The sequence below is a fragment of the Solanum pennellii genome, chromosome 5 (genome assembly GCF_001406875.1).
Source record: "Solanum pennellii chromosome 5, SPENNV200".
NCBI classification, from domain to species: Eukaryota; Viridiplantae; Streptophyta; class Magnoliopsida; order Solanales; family Solanaceae; genus Solanum; species Solanum pennellii.
This window is the reverse complement of record NC_028641.1, coordinates 73978098-74000640: the sequence shown is the minus strand read 5'-3', so window position 1 is coordinate 74000640 and position 22543 is coordinate 73978098. Positions and strand designations below refer to the sequence as shown.

Below are 22543 nucleotides of genomic sequence, written 5' to 3'. Positions count from 1 at the left end.
AAACTAGGTAGGAAAAGAATTTTGAATGTAAAAAGATAATTCAATTTTAAAGATTTATATAAATTATTGTCCTTTTCTCGCTCGCTTTTTTCGTCCCTCTTTTAGTTTTGCTCGTCTCTCTTCTCTCTTCCGGTATCGCTCATCAAATATACAAATATATGGATATAATATATAATTATCTAACCAATATATATACAATTCATTTCTCTCTCAGTCTCTGTTCTTTCTGTTTGACTCTCTCCTCCCTCTCTCAATCTCGCTCGCTACTTTCTTCCCTTTAACAAGCTACTAATTATAATTAACAAATTATAAATATGAAGTATAATTAAACTATTTTTGAATTGCATCTTATTTTTATATAAAAAATTCGAGACCAGACGAGCCAATTGACAAATGTTGAGTATACTGAAGTTGCAGCCATCGTCGCCGTTGTTCGACAACAAATTCGATCAACTAACCGCCGGGAACGTGGTTTCCGGCCGGAGGTTTAGTATCGGATTGCGGCAACGTCAATTGGCATCTCTTTCGGTTCAATCGGAAACCGCTTCGTCGTCATCTGAGCCGTTGGTTATCTATAATTTGAATTCCACTGTCGGATCTTCGTCGGCGCCTCAACTCTCCCAGTGGACCCTCACTCATCGCCATATTCATATCCTCAATTTCATTGCTTGCGCGGTACATACTCTTTTTTTTTTCACTCTCTTAGATACAAGCGCATTTTTGCTGATGTTCTCATTTAGGAAGATTTTTGCTATTGTGCATTTGAGAGATTAATCTATAGCCAACTGCTTCATAAGAGTTACATTTAGTTTGTACACTTTGCATATTTATCCTTGTCTATTAGAGTTAATATTTCATGAATTGTTCATTTGCGAAGCTTTTTCAGTATATTCCATGGCAATTTAGTTTGCTGCTTATGGATAACTTGACTAGATTAGTTGGAGGGAAGCTACTGAAAGGATTTGAATGGTCTTGTACTGGCTTTTGCTTTCCTTTCGTGTTTGTGATAAACTGAACTTATGTGAGTTTTGCAGCCGATGTAAGATTTGTATTGTCGAATCGAGATTCACACTGTCGGCTCCTATCCTAAATAGGAGTAGGATTGCTATGGTTAGTATACTAGCCAAATTAATGAAATCTAGTTTTAGAGAATTCACAGTTGCCTTTTAAGAGAGAAGTTTTGGAATGAAATAGGTCAAAAGAGGGTTGAATGGATAGGTGAAAAGGCATTTTTTTTTCTTTATCAAAAGAAATATATGCAATCCCAACTATTTTGGGATTGATGCGTTGTTGTTCGTGCGTTTTGTATGCTGTAGAGGTAGCTCGCTGGATAGACTTTTGCTTTCTCACCATTCTTTCTTCTGTTAGTGAGGACTGATGCGATAAGAAAAGGAGTATGAGTTCTGAAACTGATTTTTGTTAAATTCTAGTTCAACTAAGCAAATGCCTTACTCAAGTTTTGAGAAATTTAATTTATGTAGTTCTTGTAGAGTGACGGAAATGTGACTGGAATCATCTGTGATGGTATGACAGCTACTAGCTTTATTATGAATGAGTAGCTTGGGAAGTTAATTCCTGATCTCTTGCATTAGAATTGATATGTTATGCAACATCTGTATGATGTTACAATGGCATTTAGCGTGTTTGAAATCGATCATATGAACGTAAGTTTTCTACCTACGCCGCTTCCTGTAATCTGCATAATGATAACTCATCATAAGTGCAACCTTTTTTTCATTTTCCTTCCGTGAAAGCACAATAAGATAAAAGCGGTGATCTACAAAAACTGTGGATAAATCTGATTGAGATTACAATTTCAACTTACAAGATATGAAGGAATGCTTTTTCTTGGTAAGCAATAATGAGCAAAAGGAAAGAAAAGTAGAGTCATTTGCTCCAAACACCCTCATAATATGGGTTATGGATATTTGTATATTTGAAAATTTGATATCTTATAAAGGCAGTGTTTGAAATATATAGCCAACAGCTTCATATTACAAGTTATTAAGAGTAATTTACCCAGGAAAAAGAAAAGGAGTTTGATATGTTGACTTGTGGAAATTGTGATTTTTGGATATGAAAAAGATGTAAATAAGCTGAATGTTGACTTGTGTGTGCACATTCATATTTATCTCTGTGTATGTGTGGGGATAACTATATGAGAGTTAAGATTTCAAAAGCTGTTCATTGGCGAAGCTTTCTGTAAATTCCTTCGCAATCTAGTTCTCTATTGTCTTATGGATAACTCGACCAGAACAAGTTGTAGGGGAAAGAGTCGAGGATTTCATAGGTTTTATACTTGGTTTTTGTTTCCCTTTTGTGTTCATGATAAACCGTGCCTATGTGAGTTTTGCATCTGATGTAAGATTCACACTGTCACTCTATCAGCCCCTATTCCAGAGAGGAATAGGATTACTAAGCTGTATGGCTGGTTTTCACTAGTCAATTATGATGACATCTAGTACTGGAGAATTCCTAATTTGCCTTTAATAGACAAATTATTGAATTTTTGGATAAAATGGGTCAAAAATAGTGTAGAATGAATATGGAAGGTCCATATAGACAATCCCAACTATTTTGGGTATAGGTGTTGTTTTTGTTTGCTGTATGGGTGTTTGCTGGAAAGTACTATTGCTTTGCACCTTTCTATCTTTCTTCCATTCGTGGAGAAGTGACTCACTAAGAAAAAGAGTATGAATTTTGGAACTGATTTAACATTTTGGTTCTACTAAACAAATGCCTTGCTCGAGTTTTCATAAATTTAATTTATGTTGTTCTTGCAGTAGCGATGGAAATGTGACTGGCTTGTCTGTGATGGTTTGGTTATGCAGTTTGTACTTTGATTTTTAAAGCTACTAGCTGAGCAGCTAGTTGGTCGCTTTATTATGAATGAGTAGCTTGGGGAGTTGATTCCTAATCTTTTGCATTATAATTAATATGTTGTGCAGTATCTGTTTGATGTTAAATTGGCATTTACAGTATTTGAAATACATCATATGATCCTAAATTTGTACCTACCTGTAATTTACATAATGATAGCTCATCATTGGTGAAAACATTTTCATTTTTCTTCCTTCTATGGAGGTCTAATGAGATAGAAGGCGGTGTTCTAAAAGAAAAAGAGGATGAATCTGATTCCCATCACAATTTTAACTTACTAAAAATGAACGCTACACGCAGGAAGATTCAGACAGTGTGTTTTTTACTTATTTTTATTTTGTGATTAATAGGTCTATGATGGTCTTATAAGTAGTGATAATACATGAGTTGGGTCTCTTGTAAGCCTGTAATTGCAGATTTGGTTCCGAATGTTGTTAGTGATGCCACAATTAATGGCTTAATTGTGAATATACCTAATTTTTTGAGCCAAGAAAGATAGGGTAGTTTTATTACATTGTACCTTACTTGAACTAGTGAAATGCTAATATTGACTGAGTTCTTGTAAAATGCTTGGATGAGGGTTGCAGGTGTTGTGATTAGGGGGAGGGGGGGGGGGTTAGGTAGGCAGTTGCAAGGTTGGGGAGAGAGGTGGTGTACGGGATACGTGGGTTCAGTGAGGGCTTAGGGGGTTTAGTGCGATCTGTTAATGGAGACATGAAAGGGATGGATGATTTACTGTAGGAAGACTCTACAAAAGAGACTTCTGGCATAACCTGGGGGCATTTCTGGTCCTTGGAAACAAGGTTGGAGATGTAATATTCCAGGCTCCAGCCAAGGTGAAGCGCTTCCCATGGTTGGTCTGTAGAAGAGCATGTTTAACTCAGGAGAAGCTGAAAAGGAGGAGATTCCATATTGTTTCTAGATGCTTTTTCTACAATGAAAAGAAAGAAACAAACAGCCGCCGTCTCTTTCTCTATTGCAGTCACTGTCCAAATATGACACATGTTTCGCAGACTTATTCAAGGATCCTGGGTGATGTCCGAGCATACTGCATATTTTTTATGTTATTAGATGAGGAACGGGGAAGTAGGTCCCAGAAAAAATGGCAAAGTATCATCTCTTCCTGTATATGATGGTCCATGTAGATGGAAGGAAACAACAGATGTTTTGACAATATTACTAATCCAATGCAGAAAGTTAAAGGAAACTGCATTAACACAATGTTTTTTTGGTGTAAAGAAGAGGGTATAGAAGAAGTAGAAGAGTGAGTGGGTATCCTAGACTCTCTGTATTAAGATTACCTGCTCTTATAATTTTTGAAGGTTGCCAGCACACCCTTATTGCTGGAGAGTACAACTTTACCTTACTAAAAAGAAAGTATTAAAAGAGTAATGTAAATGAAAACAAATGAAGTTTTATTTTTACGTGTTTATGAAATAGAATTTGTATATAAAAACAAATGATTTAAATAAGTAAAATGAGTACACTCTGAGACAGGATGTGCTCAAGTGTCTCTAAAGAAGCATTTGGTTCTATTGTTGATGAGATGAAACATATAAGGTATGAGTGTAATGATCAAGTTACTGTTAACTTAGATTAAACCCGATAGTTGTTTTACTATTGTTGAAAGCAAGCAGTAAGAAATGATTTCCCCATCCCCATGCCTACTTTTGACTAATAACAATAAAATTTTGCTTAGATTTTCATTCACCATACCATTATCTGATATCTGAGTTTTGTATTCCTTGACAGACTGCAATTTCTGCAACCTGGCTGTTCTTTTCTGCAATTCCAACTCTTCTGGTATGTGTCAATAAATTCTTCTTCTTCTTCATAATATTTTGTCCAATACTTATTTCTGCGCTTGCATAAAAGTAGATGCAGTAGAACTCTGGAAACAGATAAAGGTTGTTGTGAATTTCTTGCCTTTCTAGGACAAAGAAATGTTTACTCGACTCCTGAAGCAGAAGAAAGTGTGATTTTATTCGCAAAGAATCTTATTCCTATGCGGTGCACGTTTCTATATCTCAATAACTTAATGATCAATTTTGACTCTAGGCTTTTAGGCGAGCTGCAGAGTCACTAGAGAAGCTAATGGATGTTACTAGAGAGGAGCTTCCTGACACTATGGCTGCAGTTCGACTCTCTGGTATGGAGATCAGCGACCTAACTATGGAGCTCAGTGACATTGGGTTAGTACAAAACATATGAACTTATTCAGTTCTATGTCATGGAATTATTCTTGGACATGATGCTAATGTTGTAGTCGTTATCTTCCCAGCCAAGGATTAACACAAGGTGTTAGAAGCTCAACTCGAGCTGTCCGTTTAGCAGAGGAAAGATTACGACAGTTTTCAAGCACGCCTCAATCAGGTTATTCGAGCTTTACCTGTCATTTCTCATTTTTTGATAATTGAAATGGTTCAAGTGATGAATTTGGCTTCATCTTTACTTCATTAGCAACCGTGCAGGGTCTTCTAGTCCCAATGGAGACCAGGACAGCCGGACCAGCTTTAGCAAAAAAGGCGAGGGACCTAAGGGAGGGGATAGTTAAAGGTCGTCAAGTTTTACAAATGCTTTTCACCCTCACCCGGTATTCCAGAACAGTCTTCAGTTTCTTCAAATCCAGGGAAAAGACATAGATCCAAGAAAATCAAATCTGTCTTAAGTTGCATAATTCCATGTGCTAGGCTGTCTGTTATTTTGTTCATATACATCAGACTTTTGCATGGATTTGGTAGTCTGAACTCTGATCCATAATGTAGTTCAGTTAGGTCATATGGAAAATGAATAATTTTGACATTGTTTTGCATGAACTTTGAAACTGTTTGAATAGGTTTTGATAATCCATCCTATATCAACACTAATGGTCCAAGGTTGTGTTTTTCCCTGTTATTTACGGACCACGGCGCGTGTCTAGTTCAACAAGGGAAAAAACTTATCCGCACTTGATGTTTATACCAATACAATAACTATATAACATAAGTTCTTACATGCACTCTTTATCATTTAATCAAAATTCTAATCTCAAATTTATAATTTAACTATGAGAAATTAAGTAGTTTGGTGCAAAAGTACGCGAGTGTGTCCCTTTTCCATTTCACCTACTATTTATAACAAGTTCAAATTATTTTCGGTAGATCTTTGACCCAAGATAAAATCAAACAAAAAATATCTGAATAGATTAATTCTTATGCACTGTTTCTTTTAATATGCCTCCACGGCAAGAAGAGTGTTTGAGTCGGAGGTATTAGCTAATTTTGAACATCTTCTTCCTCATATCTAAGTCTCCTTTCTCCTTGAGTGCTCATTGTTGTTCGGATCTTAACCTGGTTCGAGGTTCCCAAGCTCTACGCTTTTGGGAAACTCTGCTAGTGCTTAATTGACTATAGTTGAGTCTTTGGAGTTCTTTAGAATTATATCTCGTGCCGAAGATTTGTGCTTGTGAGTTGGGGTGAATATAGGGTATTTGGTGGTCGATAATCGTTTGGACCTGGTAAAGGTTGTCGTTACACCTATTGTATGATATATGACTTATCGAGATTATTCACCATTTGTATTAAAATGAAGAAAACACTATCTCGTACAGAAGATGGGATAAAATAATCTCATAAAATATCTTTACTTATCTCATTTTTTCATACCAAACGACTCTAAATTCTCGGCTTAAATAGCTTTCAAGAGAAAATTCACATAATTGCAACTTCATAGTTGTATTGATCTGTCAGATTTTATTTTTTTTTTTAATTTTATATTTACATATTTTATTCAGAGAGAGTAGCAAAAAATGAATTTGGAAAATTGTGAAAAACACAAAAAGAATGGATCCGATTATATAATCGGGGGGATTGAACCCGACGTGAATCGAACACGCAACCTTCTGATCTGGAGTCAGACGCGCTACCATTGCGCCACGGATCCTAGGATGTGATATTTATGTAATAAATTTTACATATAAAATATAAAAGTGTACTATTGTTTTGATAAATATTTTTTTCCAAGAAAAATATCACACACAAATTCAACTTTCCAAGATATAATATATTAAGCATTCCAGTTGTATCCAAGGAATTAAAATTCTATTTTCCCAAATTTTCTGTCAGATAACAACCTATAGAGTAATTTCACAAGCGGGATTTGAAGAAATCATAGGACGTAACATAGACTTTATAAATTTTATCATTGTAGGGCAGAAACTTTGTAAGTCTAAAGGAATGATATATTATAGGAACAAAAATGCAACAAAACCCCTCCCTTCACATAAATCAGAATAAACACTCGATTATCTATTGACCTTCTACCTTAATTCTCGATCTGCGTATGTTTCCATCTAGGGTCATATCCTCAATATATTGAAGTTGTGTCAAGTCTTATCTATCACCTTTTCTCAATCTTTTCGGCCTATCACTGCCTCTCCTAACTCATGTTACAACTAAGCTCTCATACCTTCTAACTAGCCCGTGCATCCTTGTACACCTCCTTTGCATGTCCGAATAACTTTATTTCTAATCACATCTCTCCGAATGTTCCTACACATCCATTTGAGCATCTTCATCTATTATCAGCCTCCACCTTTCAAATACGAGTGTTCTTGACTAGATACCACTCTACTCATACAAATATTGATTTAACCGTATCACTCTGCAAAACTTACATCAATTATGTGCATCTTGGTCTTGAATAAAGAATGTAGTTCTTTACTATTTGAATAAATTAAATAATCAAAGATGATTTCAAATATTTTTTTTATGTACACAAATAAATATCTTGTATTGAAGAGATTTCATACGATCAACTTAAAAATAAATTTATAAAGAGTTACAAACTTATTGATTCGACTATCATAAAATGTCTCTTTTTTTATATATAAAAAATTTAAATAATTAAGTAGGTAATTATAGTATTATTTAATTAGTTCCACAAATTCAGGTTCCGAAATCTATGGTACCAAATTCCAACCAAAGAAAATTAAACAAAATAATATCATTTTCCAAACACACCTACACCAAAGAAACCAAAATACAATTAATCAACTACCTACCCCCCACCCCACCCCACCCCACCCTCCCTCTATCTCCATCTTCATTTGCATGCATTTGCATGCAAATTCAACATCCTTAATTTTTTGTGTATTCTTCCTCTTTTTTTTTCGAGTAATTTTTCCTCATCCATTGCTGGTTACCCTATAAACGGATACTAGCAATGGATCAGGCCGAACCACCACAACCACAACCATCATCAACACCAAGAACGAGCGTATCATCGTCGTCTTCTTCTTCAATACCGGCTCCAACAACAACAACTCCGCCATCATCCCTTCTTGAACCGGTTAACTCAACCAAGAAAAAAAACCGGACTAGGGTTTTTCGAGTTTTTCGTAATGTTTTTCGATCGTTCCCGATTATAACACCGGCATGCAGACTCCCTTCTCTACCCGGTGGTCGCTTACCGGATAGTAACAGCCGGATAATAGCCGGTTCAAGAATCACCGGAACGTTGTTTGGATATCGAAAAGGACGTGTTAGTCTTTCCATTCAAGAAAACCCTAGGAATTTTCCTACCGTTGTTGTTGAACTTGCTTTGCAAACAAATGTTTTGCAAAAGGAAATGAATCTAGGCATGGTAAGGTCTTTTTTTTTTCTTTTTAATATCGTTTTCTCTGTCTCAATTTATGTAAAATTGTTCAAAAACCAAATATCAAAATATTTTTCATTTGAATGTATATGTTTTAGGGTAATTATATATAGTGTTTTTCATTTGTTTGGAAACATTTTCATATTCCTTAATATTTTAGCTCTAAATTTTGAAACAAAATTTATATATTTGAAAACCAGAGGTAAAGTACTACCATACGTTAGCAAAAATATTGTTAATTAATTAAAAATGTTTAGGAAGTATTTTTAAAAGAGAAAAAGAATGTTTGACTTTTGAAAGAGTAATAGTATTACATATTACATAAATTATGATAAAAAGATGTCTTATATATATATTGACATACTATATGTTGAATCTTTTAAGTCAAAAGGTTAATCAGAAATAATCTCTTTTATCCTCGTCCTTCTTAAACCCTACTTATAACACTACATTTTTGTTATATATGACTCAAATTGTTTCGTGTGTTTACTTATTTATATATTTGATTTTAATAAAAATTCTGATTCCTTCACTGATCGAGTCACGACTTCTATTATTGATTAGGTAAGGATTGCATTAGAATGTGAGAAAAGGGATAAAAGGGAGAAGATAAATCTTCTTGAAGAACCATTATGGACAATGTATTGTAATGGTAAAAAAAATGGTTATGGTGTTAAAAGAGAAGCCACAGAAGAAGATCTTAGTGTTATGGAGATTCTTAAGCCGGTGTCGATGGGCGCCGGAGTTTTGCCCGGAAAATCTGACGTGGAAGGGCCGGACGGTGAGATGACATACATGAGGGCACATTTTGAACGTGTGGTTAAATCAAAGGATGCTGAAACCCTATATATGTTGAGCCCAGATGCAAATGATGGACCTGAATTGAGTATTTTCTTTGTAAGAATATAATTAATTAATTATAAAATTATACAATGATATTTGGGTCTTTTTAATTGTTATTATTATTACTAATTAGTTGGATGGATCCCTCTAATATATTATTAGGGAGGGAAATTTAATGTAGAGTTTAACTTATATATACATATTGTTATGTAATTTTTTTTTATACAATCAAGTCATTTAGGGCGGTGGACGGAACAGAGATGTATGTTTGCTTATAATCAGGGGCGAATCTAGGATTTCAAGAAGATGTGTGCACCATTGTCAGGGTCCTAGGTGTAGGGGTTAGGAAAATTAAACTCTTTTTAATAAAGTTAAAATCTTATGTTTATATATATATATATATCGAACCAATTGAAAGCCGACAATTATTGATGGCTCGGAAAGAAGACCGAGTCAGGTCTTCTTCCCTTATCCTTTCTCGAGTTTTCAAATATTTGCTTTTGTCTCTCTTTATTCTATTATTAGTTCTATTGCTTTGATCCGCTCATGTTTCAGGAAATCAAAACCGAAGTCAATTCATTCAATAAAATCTGTTTGGATTAGATCTACCAGCGACCGATTTACGGAACAAGGAGTTAAGCAAAGGCCAAAAAATTGATTAAAAATCTGGCCGAAATTAGTTTTGTGTTCAATTTCGCGCGATTGGAAGGATTTCTTTCTGCCATCTTTCATTCCTTTCTCTCTCTCTCTTCTCTTAGCAAAGGTAGGTGAAAGTGAAGGTACCTTTGGCTTGAAGGTTCACTAAAGCTTTTGCTTCTTCTTACTAATTACGATGGTTAAAGTAAGAAGTTTGGACGTACAAGTCTCTCTTAGAACTAGCTTTTTGGTTGTGAGTTAAACGCAACTCCTAATTTTACATGGTATCATAGTAGGACCAATCTTATCCGTTATGAAACCCCTAAATTAAATTTTTCATGCTCTAAATGTTCAACTCTTCGCGTAATAAGGTGTTAACCGATGATTAAAATTAAGTCTTATCTCAATATAGTGAGATATGTGATCTCTTTAATTTTTAAAATCTGAATAATCCTCCTCTTTTTTAGCGTACGCATATGTCATATAGTGGATATATGAATCATCGATGAAAAAGTACTCGTTGATGAATTTAATTAGCATATAAGGAATTAATTCCGTGCAATAATGTAAATAGTTATCATCACACGTAAGATATGCAATTTTTATGTGGTCCTAATTGTACCAAAAAAAAAAAGTTATGTGGTCATAATTGTACAAAAGAAAAGTTATGTGGTCCTAATTTCACCCAAAAAAACTTGTGTGGTCCTAATTAATTGCTTCTTTTTTTTGCATTATTACAAGTTTTCTGACTCAAAAGTAATTCTTTTTACGAACTGTCAAAATCCTCATTTACTTTACCATCTTATCTTGATAGAGAGTGAAAAAGTGTATTTTTTATGTATCAATTTATATGATTTGATATAGAAATTTTAAAATTAAATTATTTTGAGTTATAGAAATATAATATTCTTAATGAGACAGATTTAAAAGAGAATCAAACATATATTACATAAATTGAGAAAAAAAAAATAAAGTTTGTAATAACCTAAAATGTGCTTTAAGAACTAAATTAGTTTTATGCATTGATTTGGTAAAAATATTTATATAATTAGGTCTCGAATAAAAATAATTACAAGTATTAATAACATTTTTGGTTTTTAAGTTAATTATTAGTAACTTTTTATCCTTTAGCCAATTTAGATCTATTGTTTCCTCAATGATTGTACTATTTAGTAATTTCTGTCAAACTCTAACATGATTCGATTTATAAGTATTTCTCGTAAAATAAGAAAAATCTTAAATCCTTTAATAACTCAATCAGTGGTTTAAAAAACATTTTTTGGGTGAGTCCATGGCGAGTCTTGAGGCGGAGCGTACCAAAAACGCTCTGAGGCGTAAATAAAAGACGTAGATTCATAAAGTGTAAGTCCTAAAGTTTGAGGTTTAAGCTTCGAGAATAAAAACATAAGTCCTGGGTGTAAAAATGTACACCGAGCGTTTTTAGTTTATTTTTCAAAACTTATTTTGCTTTAAATCATATTTTTACTATTGGTGTAATGATATTTCTCAAATAGTAATCATAATATTTTTTTTCTTCATTATTGATTATTAATACTTATCTCAAAATAAAATCATTGAAATATTTACTTTTGCTTATTCTATTAGTAATAAAACTATAAAATTGAATATACATTAGACTACGCCTCATAGATCCACCGGACTTACACCCTATGTCTCAGGGCTTACGCCTCGCCCTATACTGTATAAAACGCCTCGCCTCACGCCTCCGCCTTTTAAAACACTGGCTCAAACCTTCATTTAGAAGGAAGCTGATGATTAGAACATGTCAAAGGAACATGTCTAACGAAGCTGACTGACAGTTTAATCCTTGTTGACTCTAACTCTACAACAACGTTGTAAGCACGTCAGTCAATTTTGTTGGATTTGTTCCTCGGACATGTTCCAATCACCACCTTCCTTCATCTTCAACATTTCCCTATAGACACGTCAATCAATTTGTTGGACATAATTCTTTGACATGTGTCATTCATCAGCTTCTTTCTTCTCCAACAATATCTAAACTGATTCCTCCTCTATTTGGCTCTTCCTGTAAAGGATAGTTGTATAACAAGTGCATAATATCCATAAATTTTATCATCCACTTGATGAATTGATTTCTAAGATATAATTTTTTTTATTACAATGGGTTGTTCAAAAGTGTTTTCCATCTTTCATTTAAATATTTTACTTTTTCTGGATTGATATTTAGGTTCAAATATCCATGAATTTGATGTTTGTTTATTGACTTTGCATTTTATGGACAATTCAAAATCAAAGCAATTGAATATCTAAATATTTTAGTTCTAGAAAAAGAATATTTTTATGCAAATTTTTTCTTAAAAAATTGCATTAAGATTGTCTCATTTTAAACGTGGAAAGGATATTATTTCCAACTCATAAAAGTTAGAGCAAAGTAAAATATAGTCAAAATTTGATTATGATATACACATCGACTTTCCACATTGAAGTTGGACCCATAAAAATTGATATACAATTTCACTAGCAAAACAAATTTCTACGCGATAGGAACAAAAATAGGAAAAGGGTAGGATATATTCGTAATTTTCTTATTTTGAATTGATATATTTTTCGTTACAAAAGTGGAATATATAGCTTTAGTGTCATACAAATAACTTATATATATCATTTTTCTCATCCTTCTCACGTGTATTCTTTTGAGCTTCTTTGATTTTAATGTTAATTTGAATTTATTATTTTGATAGTCAAATTCATTTCTCACCAACTTTCTTGTAAATTTTTTCATTTATGCAAAGATGCAAAAAATAAATTACAATATAGCCAGAAAGAATAGGTTTAAATTTTTGGTTATTTTTTTATTTCTCTTAATTCTATTCATATTTTTTTTTCTTATTTCTCATATATTTACACTAGAAAATGTTGCGAGTTTAAGTCACTAAAAAAACAAAACGGGTAAGACCTCATGAGAAGGAGTAACAAAAAACAATGAAAGAGAAAAATAAAATAAAAATAAAAGACTCAATAATGATAATCAATTTAAAGAAGTAAAAAAATCATAAGGAATTTATTTAACATTAAAAATAAATAAATAAAATTAAAATTAATTTTTTACTTCAAATGTTAGATAAGAAGTTATATGTGAGCCACTTTTTTAATAAATATAGTACATGTGAATTATTTTTATAATAATAAAGGTAAATATAAATTACTTTTATAATAAGGAGTATATCAAATCTAAATAACAAAATTGAAAAATATATCAGATCATTTTTCCATAAATATATTTAATCATATATCGTAAGAGTTTAAAACAATTTCCCAATAACGTAACGACCAAAATTGTAATTTTGCCTGATTTAGTATTAATATGATTCAAATGATTACTCCATCCGTTCACTTTCATTTGTCATGTTACATTTTTTGAAAATCAATTTGACTAATTTTCAAAGTTAAGTTAGATTATATTAACTCGATATTTTAAACAAAAAAAATTAGATATTCAAAAACTATATGAAAAGTACTATAGATTGCAATTTTTTTGCATATAATATGATGAAAAAATGCATTTTAAAATATTAATTAAAGTTCTTATCGCTTGACGTTATAAATAAAAATCGTGACAAACAATAATAAACGAAGGAAGTCTGAATTTATTCTCAAACTTTATAATTCAAAAATAATGTACATTAATTTTTACACAATTAATAGATGTAACTTAAGTAATATGTCGCGTAAGTATACTCTCCCAAATAGGGTCTACATATAAATTCAGATTAGTTAAATTTTAATGTGAATATATATTTACACATAGGATGAAAAATTAAAAAACAAAAAGAATAATAAAATTTGATATTTGGTTTAACTCGATTTTCCATGAACACCCTTAGTGATGAGTATATAAAGCTCAGCTCATGAAGAGTTGAAATAAACTAAGAAAATCATGGAAAGTCCTTCATATGATATCAAAAACAAAGGTATCATTTCTTTATATGCCCAAGTATATATTTATTTATATATTTTGTAACTAAAAATATATATTAAAAACACCAAGTGAGAGTTTAACAAGAATCATATTAAAGAAAATAATATATTAATTTTTAATCATGTTATTATCCTCCAGGAGATGACATGCAAGAAGAACCAAAGGTGAAACTTCACCATGAGAAGGTAACTTTAGTTTCTCCTTTTTCTTTTTTCAACTTTTTTATATATTATTTTTGTAACTTTTTTTTTATATTATACTGTTCAAATGGTCTCATTTTCTAATTAATAATGTGTCTGAATCGCTATATTATTTATGTTAGATTTAATACATTAATAACTTTGTTAGTAAATATTAGAATACTGACTCCCAAATTCGCCTAAGGAACAAGAATATTTTACGTGTTCCTTTGCGGATAACAATAATTACGTTTTGTGAAGCAAATAAAATAATAACACAATATTTTATCGCGGAAAACTCCAACTCATTATTTAAATATTTAGATTATGATTTGTTTTAACTTTTTAAACGTGATAAAGTATTTCTGTTAGACATTTTCAGTTCATTTTTTTTACAAAAATTGTATGTGCTCTCAAACGTTTACTAATTAGTTAAATTAACTATATAAAATATGTCATCTCATTTGATTATATATATCAGGCTCAATTAAAACATATTGGAGATTTTACGATTCATTAACACTAATATGTGCAGTTAAAAAATGTGAAATATTTAAAATGGTTAGCTTTTCTGTATAATTGACATTTGAAACTATACGTAAGAGTTCTTTCAAATTTTAAATCGATATCTAATAGAAATATTTTATCATATATTCAATTATAACAAGCCGTAATCAAATGTTCAAATAAAATTGAATGACAATAGGTATAAGGAGCTATCAATATATTAGCTCTTCTTGATTCAACCTATTTACCGTTATAATTAAATAATCACTCATTAATTGATTCAATTTTTTTTACTCATGATTCAATCAACTTATTTAACACCCTTATTTACGACTCATGCGAAATGATGTTTTTTATACTTGTATACAATTAACTCGGATATTTTTTTTTAAATTTTTTTTATGTTTAATCAAATACTATTAAAATAAAGAAATATTATTTATAATTGAAGGATATTGAATTTTGTTTCCATCAAAATTTACAGGGAGGAGATGAAAAGGAAAAAATAATTGAAAAAGAGACCCCATCCCAAGATATCAACAACAAAGATACCATCTCTTCATATGTTTTAAGTATTTAATTTTCTTCTTTTTTTCATTTTTTTTCATCTTATTTTAATCATCTAAAAGAAGTTGATATTATTGTATTTTTTTTAACTTTAATTATAATATTATCCACTAGGAGATGATACACAAGAAATACCAAAGGTGGAACATGAGGAGGTAACTATAGTTCTCATTTTATTTTTACTAATAGGATTATAATGACTTATTGTTTTATTCAATTTATTTTAATCCGTTCGAAACCAACTAAGCTTACCCTGATAGTTTTGATACTTTGTATACAATTTTGTTCATACGTACATCATGTATTATTTTTAAATTTTATGTTCAGTTAAACGTAATAAATAAAATAAGACAGAGGAAATATTATTTATTATTAAAGGATATTACAGGGAGGATATGTAAAGGAGAAAATTGTTGAAAAAGAGACTCTATCCCAATATATCATCAAGATTGAAGGTATAATCTATTTATATGTGTCTAAATATTTAATTTTATTTTTATTTTTCTTCCTTTTTTAGTAAAGGATTTTGTTTTTAAAAAAATTGTGAATCATTTTCAAGAAGTTAATATTATTTTTGGTAACTTTAATCTTGATATATTATTCTCCAGGAGATGATGATGCACAAGAAAAACTAAAGGTTGAATATGAGGAGGTAACTTTAATTTCTTCTTTGACTTTTTTATTTATTATTTTTGTATATTTTAATGTCTATTTATTTCATATTCACAAATTACATTTATCACATATTATATCTTGCTTTATTCTTCAAAATTACAGGAAGAATATGAAAAGGAGAAAATAGTTGAAAAAGAGACTCCATCCCAAGATATCAACAACAAAGGTATATATCATATCTTCATATGCCTAAGATTTATTTTCTTCTTATTTTTCATATTCTTTTTATTTAACTAAATTTAGTATGAAACCTTTTTTTTAAAAAAAAAAAAGAAAATCATCTTAAATAAAATATTATTTTTGGGTAACTCAAATCATTGACCTTATATATTCTCCAGGAGATGATGCACAAGAAAAACCAAAGGTGGAACATGAGGTAACTACTTATATTTTTCTCTCTCTTTATTACATAAAATCACATTATTTATATGATATGTAATTGGCTATGCTAATAATGAAACAACAATTTAATATATTTATAGGAATTTAAACAGGGTGGAGTGTCCATGATCTTTATCTTTATCTTTATCTTGTGAAGTCATCAAGATTATTTTCAAATAGACCCTTAGTTTGAGCAAAACATATCAGAAAACACGATAATAAAGAAGTCATGCTGAAAATAAAATATTAATTTTGTGACGTGAGAGCAATATCAAGAGCCCCGTCAATTTGTTGTATTATGTCAGATGCAACATCCTTCTTTCTTCTCGCGAAGTATAGGAGCGCTTAGCACACATCTCAACATAATGCCCGATAATGACGTTTTAACAGTGAATCTATCGGTATCATAATAGTATACAACTTTGAACTTAATGACCGTCTAGCTAGTAATCTTTTAAAATGAGGGACCCTAATTACTGATAAAATTTGTGTCTAACGTAACTAATGTACCATAACAATAATATATCTTGTGTAATTTACGAGTGAAGGTAGGGTTTGAAATTAAACATAATCAATAAAATTGGACAAAGAAGATATTATTTATTAATTGAAAGATATTAATAGTTTTTTCCTTCAAAATTACAGGAAGGAGATGACAAAGAGACTCCATCAGAAGATATCATCAAGATGGAAGGTATCAATCTATTGATATTTCTTATAAGTATTTTCTTCTTACAATTTTTTATTTCCTTTGGTATATATGAAACTATTTTTTTTAATTATCTTTTAAAAAAATTAATACTTATGTGTAACTATAATCATGATATTATCATCCAGGGGAGGGTGCACAAGAAATAACAACGGTGGTATGTGAGGTAACTGAATTTCTTCTTCGAATTTTTCTATATATTATGTTTGTATTTTTTTTTGAGTTCATTCGAACTTTCTTCGATAGAAAGTCTTACTATCTATATACGGTTAAAATTATATTGAGTTTACGATAAAAATATATTTAAACAATTCTTTTTTTATTTTCATATCTAAACTATTGAAAATGTGTCTACCCTCACAACCTCGGTACAAAGCCAACTAGAACCACATTTTAAATGATTAAAAAAAACTTCTGAAAGTGTGAGAAATACACTGAAACTATCACTTATTATTTTATTTTTTTACTTATATGCAATAAACAATATTGAATCCTCTTCTACTTATTCGTATGTTTACTTTCTCATACATTAAATTCTTTAATAAAAATTCTGACTCCGCCACTATATATATCTTTTATTTTAATTTTTAATTGCATTTCATTTCTTTAGTTATAATAACTAATAAGGGTCTTTTATTTTATTTATAGCATGATGTTACTATTTTTTGGACACTACAAGAAGCATACAATTCAAATCTCAAACTTTTTTCAAGAAAATATTTTTTTTCTATTTTTTTTATTATAAAAGGATATTAATTTCTTTTTTCTTTCAAATACAGAAAATTATAGTACGAGAAGATCTTGCTGTTCGATCAAAACCTCCATCAAAGCGTGATCCTCCCAAAATGCAAACAGACAATAATAAACTCTAGAAACATCCAAAAAAAAAAGTTAATAAATAAAAGAATTATAATTCAGAGCGATAAAGTAAAATTTCTGAATTTATCTCTGATTAGAAAAGTAAGTTCAAATAAATATTTGTCTTTCTTTGTATTTTCAAAGTGTAATTTGGTTATTGTACTTTGAGAAGCTTTCTTTAGATTGTTATGTACTTGTATTGCTTCCTTTCTTTTGGCTTATTTATATAATATAAATAAAAAATAAATAAACATATAATGATAATTATTGTCTTCCCTTTTATTTATTAGAGAGATTTTAAGAGTTTTAGATTAAAACATATTTAAATTATTTTAAATTTTGAATTTTGTATTTAAATTATATTATGTTTAGGATCAACAAAAATATATATATTTATTATCATTATCTATATAGAGATATCGCTAAAGGCTAAACATTAACTCAACAGCCCCAATATTTTTGCCCCTTTTTCATAGAAGAGAAATTTAGTAAAAATCACACTTCCTCTATTTTTATTTGTTTGTTTTATTTTAACTTAATACAGATATTAAATAATAAAAGAAATTATTTTATTAAAATTAAAAATATATCAATAAAATATTTTTTAATCTAATAATTTTTAATATATTACGTGTAAAAATTAAAAATTAAAAATCACTTATCTAAAACAATTTTAATAAATATAGATCAAACGAAGAGACAACAAGTAGTGGTAGTCAAGTAGCAAATAATCGAAACTTGAATTAAAAAAATGAATAACCGTGCAAAAAATTACTAAAAAAATAATTGTCAAAAGCTGAAATTATTTTATTAGCGTGCTTTTGTCATCATTAATATTTGTCGTGATCTTCTATGAGAATCAAACTTTAGATCTATTATTGTGAAAAAAAAAAGTATCTTATTGATATTACAATATTAATTAAAACTTTAGGGTAAATAATTGATGTGTATATATAAAGCTCATAACTGATATTATCCATTCAAATAAATCAAGAAAATCTATGGCAGCTGCTTTATTTATCCAAGATATCAAGAACAAATTTCTAGATCTAATTAAATTCCTTATTTCATTTGGTAAAGGTATTTATTTTCTTCTTCTTTTTTATCTTTAGTAAAGAAATAGAAAATCTTTTATCTTAAAGGAGTTTATTTTTATAAAACTTTGATCATGATATTATTTCCAGGAAATGATGGGAATGAAAATTTAAACATTGAAAATGAGAAGGTAACTTTAATTTTTCTTGTTAATTTTTTTTGTTTAATATTAGCAACTGAAATCTTTGTAGTATTTAATATTTTGTTTTGTTTTTCTCCTTTCATTAAATTCCTTAAAACTTTATTTACTTCCACTTCAATCTTTTTGCTTGTGAGTGGAAAATATATTTATATTGAAAGTTAATAATGAATTAGCATATAACAAGGTATTAAGATTAATTTTTTTTTAGTATTGACAATTAATTTCAGAAATTTCTCTTGGATTTGTAATATTATGTATTTTATTAAATTTTGATGCAATCAGATATGCAATATTTATATCTCAGAATATACGACATAGAAATTGTTCTAGATAAGTGCATTCAGTGGATTCACATGTATCTTAATTAGATACATAACAAATCTCACTCACCTGTCTCAGCCTCTCTCTCATCTCATAGCCGCTCTCTTATATCCCCAGATATCGAATCACACCTAGATATATAATTTGTGTATCTAGTGTTATTCATATGTATCTAAGATATATAACAATATCTTGCTTACCTCTCTTTCTATTTTAGTATATATAGTAGCAAAAATACATGTATGGTGTATTCTAAGTGTAGTATTTTTAATTTATGATAGAAAACTCTTAATTAGTAATAAAATACATAACATTTTAATACTATAATAATAATAATAATATACGATAATTAATTATATTTTATTCTATAGTTTTATCTCCTTTAAAATATAATTATGATATTTGATAAAATACAGGAGTATTTTTTTAAATAATGACTTTTGTCCTATCAAACACAGTTTTATTTTCATTTAGGATCATTCAAGGAGATACTTTTTGTGTTTATTTTTTGTATTTATCATTAAAGAATAATTTTAATTATTTCAAATTAATTACAGGGAATAAATGAAGAAGAAAAAGGAGCTTTTATAATGTCAACAATAGCAAGACGTTCAACACGTCCAGGAAAACGTAAACCTCCTCGTTTTCAGACTGGAAATAATATTTCTTAGCTGTAAAAATAATAATTAAAATTTGTAGATTTTGAAAATATTTCAATTTTTATGGGTTTTTTTTAAAATATAATTTGACAAGTAAAGTTTATTTTAGCGGTGAAACACCTCTACTATCAATTAATAAATTAAAGGTTCAGGTTACAACTTTTTAATTTTCTATTGAACTCTATTCAGTAGAGGTACTCGATTAAATTGGATTAATGATCGATTTTTAGGTTTTATTATAAGCCTTTATGTAAATCAATAGTTCAAATCGTCCCTAAAGGTAGAACACTTTTCCATCTTGATAATTCTAGACGTATTGTTAGAATTCATTTCATTTTTTGGTCAATTTTAGCTATTTAATTGCTACAAGCAATTGTTAAACAGAAATAGTAATTGGAGTTGAAAATAAAAGATTCGGTGATTGGAAAATTGGTAAGATTTGAAATCATTTTTGACTTTGCTATATTTAACTATGTCATTAGTGACATAAACATGGTTTTATTCTTCTATAAATAAAGCATTCTTGCTCATTTGTATAACACACCAAACTTGAGAGAAAAACTACTTTGAGAGCAAAGTGAGGTATTCCATAGACTATACAAGAAAAATAGTCTCTGAAGAAAAAAATAGAGTGTGAGCGATATTTTAGTAAGGTGGAAACCAAAAGAGTGTTGTTCCTTTTGAGTGTGTAATAGTCACCTTGATTATTGTATTCGTGACTACATTGTGTAAAATTCCTTACTATAGTGATATCAGTTGCTCCTCTTGACCCGTGATTTTTTTCCTTATTGAGAAGGGTTTTCACGTAAAATTCTTGATGTCGCTATTTTCCTATTTATTTTCATTACTTTTACCATATATATTTTTGTATTTATCCGTATTTTCCCAACACATATAGGATGCAAAATATATTTTTTCTCATTATATTCATAGTGTATGATATAAATATGTATACACAATTCTTATTAAGGTATTTTGAGATTATAATTCTAGCATATATAGTATGTGTTTTTTTATTTTGTCGAAAATCTATTTTATGAAGATCTTCGTTTCGAAGGCAGCCTGGGTAAGGAATTTTATCATAACTTTTGTATTAATAATTTTACTTTTATTTTTTTTCTGTCTTATTTTTTGAGATTACAAATTTCAAACGATTTCTCTAATTTTGGAAGCGTTTATCTAACAAATAAGATGAATCAATATATATGATCAAGTGAGAAATTAAGTCACCTAATTTTGTTTTTTTTAAACCCCCAATTATTCTAGATTATTATTTTGCAAATGTTGGTTACATCATTATAACCTTCTAGATTATTATTTTGGACACCGAATATAAAAAAAATTAACTAAATAAAGTCAAGTTTTTTTACTTATTTTTAGTTTTAATGGATATATACCACTTTATTCTAACTTAGCATAGCTAACCAGAATTATTTTTCTTTTTAAAAAAACTTGATCCTTAACATTAAATTATTGTGGAGGCATATAATTGATCAAAATTTTTTAAAAAAAGTTAATAAAAGATATATTAAATAAACCACCTGTTGATTATTTTTTCTTTAAAAATTACACAACCACAACATAAAAATTAGAAATCAATATTCAAAGGAAGAGACTAGTTTGAAGTGAGTACAATAGTAGTGTTGGACCAAAAAAAATAAAAGTAAATCAAAAATGCATTTGCTCTTTGTAGGAGTCAAACTGTCATTCTTGTCTTTAAATAAATTAATATCAATTTTGAGTCGGAAATAAATTAATATCAATTTTGAGTCGAAACTAAATAGCATGTTACTAAATGATAATAGCATATTTATTGTGATCACTAAATGATAATATCATATTTATTGTGAATACAAGTAATTTATCTAAATAGAAAGAGTAACCATACCATTATCCCTATTTTTCGTCTGCAAATTGCGCTATCTTCCTCTTTTTCCAGTTCATAGGTTTGTTTCATCGATATCTATTTTTTTAAAAAAATCTAGACTTATAAAAAGTTAAGCTCACAATAAAAGACGTATTAAAAATATAATTAAAAAAATAGAAGTGCATTTTAATTTTTATCTAACCAACATTTTAAATTAAATAATCACATACTTCAGCACTTCCATAATTTATATATTCTATTTTATAAACCTAATTAGAAAACTCAACCTCTTCCCCGCAATATATAAAAGAAAATAAGAACAACATGTTGAATAATGCACTTCCATATAACGAGGAATAACTTTTGCAAGATCTATATTAGAAAAACATATTAGTATTGCAACAATAATATAAAAGTTTTGTCTAAAAATAATAATAATATAGAAGTTACTAAGATAAAACATATATATTAATGAACCTTATTTTTATGTACTAGTACATCAAAATAGGAAATGTGAGACTTGTAACCACTACAAATGAAAAAGGTTTCAAAATCTAAACAAGTTAGCTAGCTAGTAAATTTTGATCTTTATAATTCATTAACTTATTTGTATATTTACTTTTATATAT

At 29.4% G+C, this 22543-nt stretch overlaps 3 protein-coding genes, 1 long non-coding RNA gene and 1 other non-coding gene across 6 annotated transcripts; 4 read left to right on the top strand and 1 right to left on the bottom strand.

The window, feature by feature from the left end:
• Nucleotides 1-253: 253 nt before the first annotated feature.
• Nucleotides 254-5755, top strand: LOC107018721. Of its 2 annotated transcripts, none has more exons than XM_015219278.2 (5): nucleotides 254-675; nucleotides 4633-4683; nucleotides 4939-5072; nucleotides 5162-5253; nucleotides 5352-5755. In XM_015219278.2, the coding sequence occupies exons 1-5, from the start codon at nucleotides 394-396 to the stop codon at nucleotides 5432-5434; spliced, it is 642 nt and encodes a 213-aa protein (XP_015074764.1). In that variant the 5' UTR covers nucleotides 254-393; the 3' UTR covers nucleotides 5435-5755. The 2 variants fall into 2 exon arrangements, with proteins under 2 accessions (XP_015074764.1, XP_015074762.1); XM_015219276.2 differs by having other exon boundaries at nucleotides 339-675; nucleotides 5341-5755.
• A 974-nt stretch (nucleotides 5756-6729) lies between these two features.
• Nucleotides 6730-6801, bottom strand: TRNAW-CCA. The gene has a single exon. It is a non-coding gene; the product is annotated as a tRNA-Trp (tRNA).
• A 1135-nt stretch (nucleotides 6802-7936) lies between these two features.
• LOC107020036 (protein MIZU-KUSSEI 1-like) lies at nucleotides 7937-9782 on the top strand. Its single transcript, XM_015220376.2, has 2 exons — nucleotides 7937-8502; nucleotides 9079-9782. Exons 1-2 carry the CDS (start codon nucleotides 8083-8085, stop codon nucleotides 9421-9423), a joined length of 765 nt encoding a protein of 254 aa, XP_015075862.1. The 5' UTR covers nucleotides 7937-8082; the 3' UTR covers nucleotides 9424-9782.
• A 4027-nt stretch (nucleotides 9783-13809) lies between these two features.
• On the top strand, nucleotides 13810-18094 carry LOC107018799 (systemin). The gene is made up of 11 exons (XM_015219377.2): nucleotides 13810-13946; nucleotides 14093-14139; nucleotides 15125-15212; nucleotides 15322-15362; nucleotides 15596-15662; nucleotides 15816-15859; nucleotides 15985-16048; nucleotides 16221-16258; nucleotides 16909-16957; nucleotides 17101-17138; nucleotides 17752-18094. The coding sequence occupies exons 1-11, from the start codon at nucleotides 13913-13915 to the stop codon at nucleotides 17842-17844; spliced, it is 603 nt and encodes a 200-aa protein (XP_015074863.1). The 5' UTR covers nucleotides 13810-13912; the 3' UTR covers nucleotides 17845-18094.
• Nucleotides 18095-18770: 676 nt separating this feature from the next.
• LOC107019925 lies at nucleotides 18771-20214 on the top strand. Its single transcript, XR_001456779.2, has 3 exons — nucleotides 18771-18910; nucleotides 19015-19055; nucleotides 19946-20214. It is a non-coding gene; the product is annotated as an uncharacterized LOC107019925 (long non-coding RNA).
• The last annotated feature ends 2329 nt before the right edge of the window (nucleotides 20215-22543 follow it).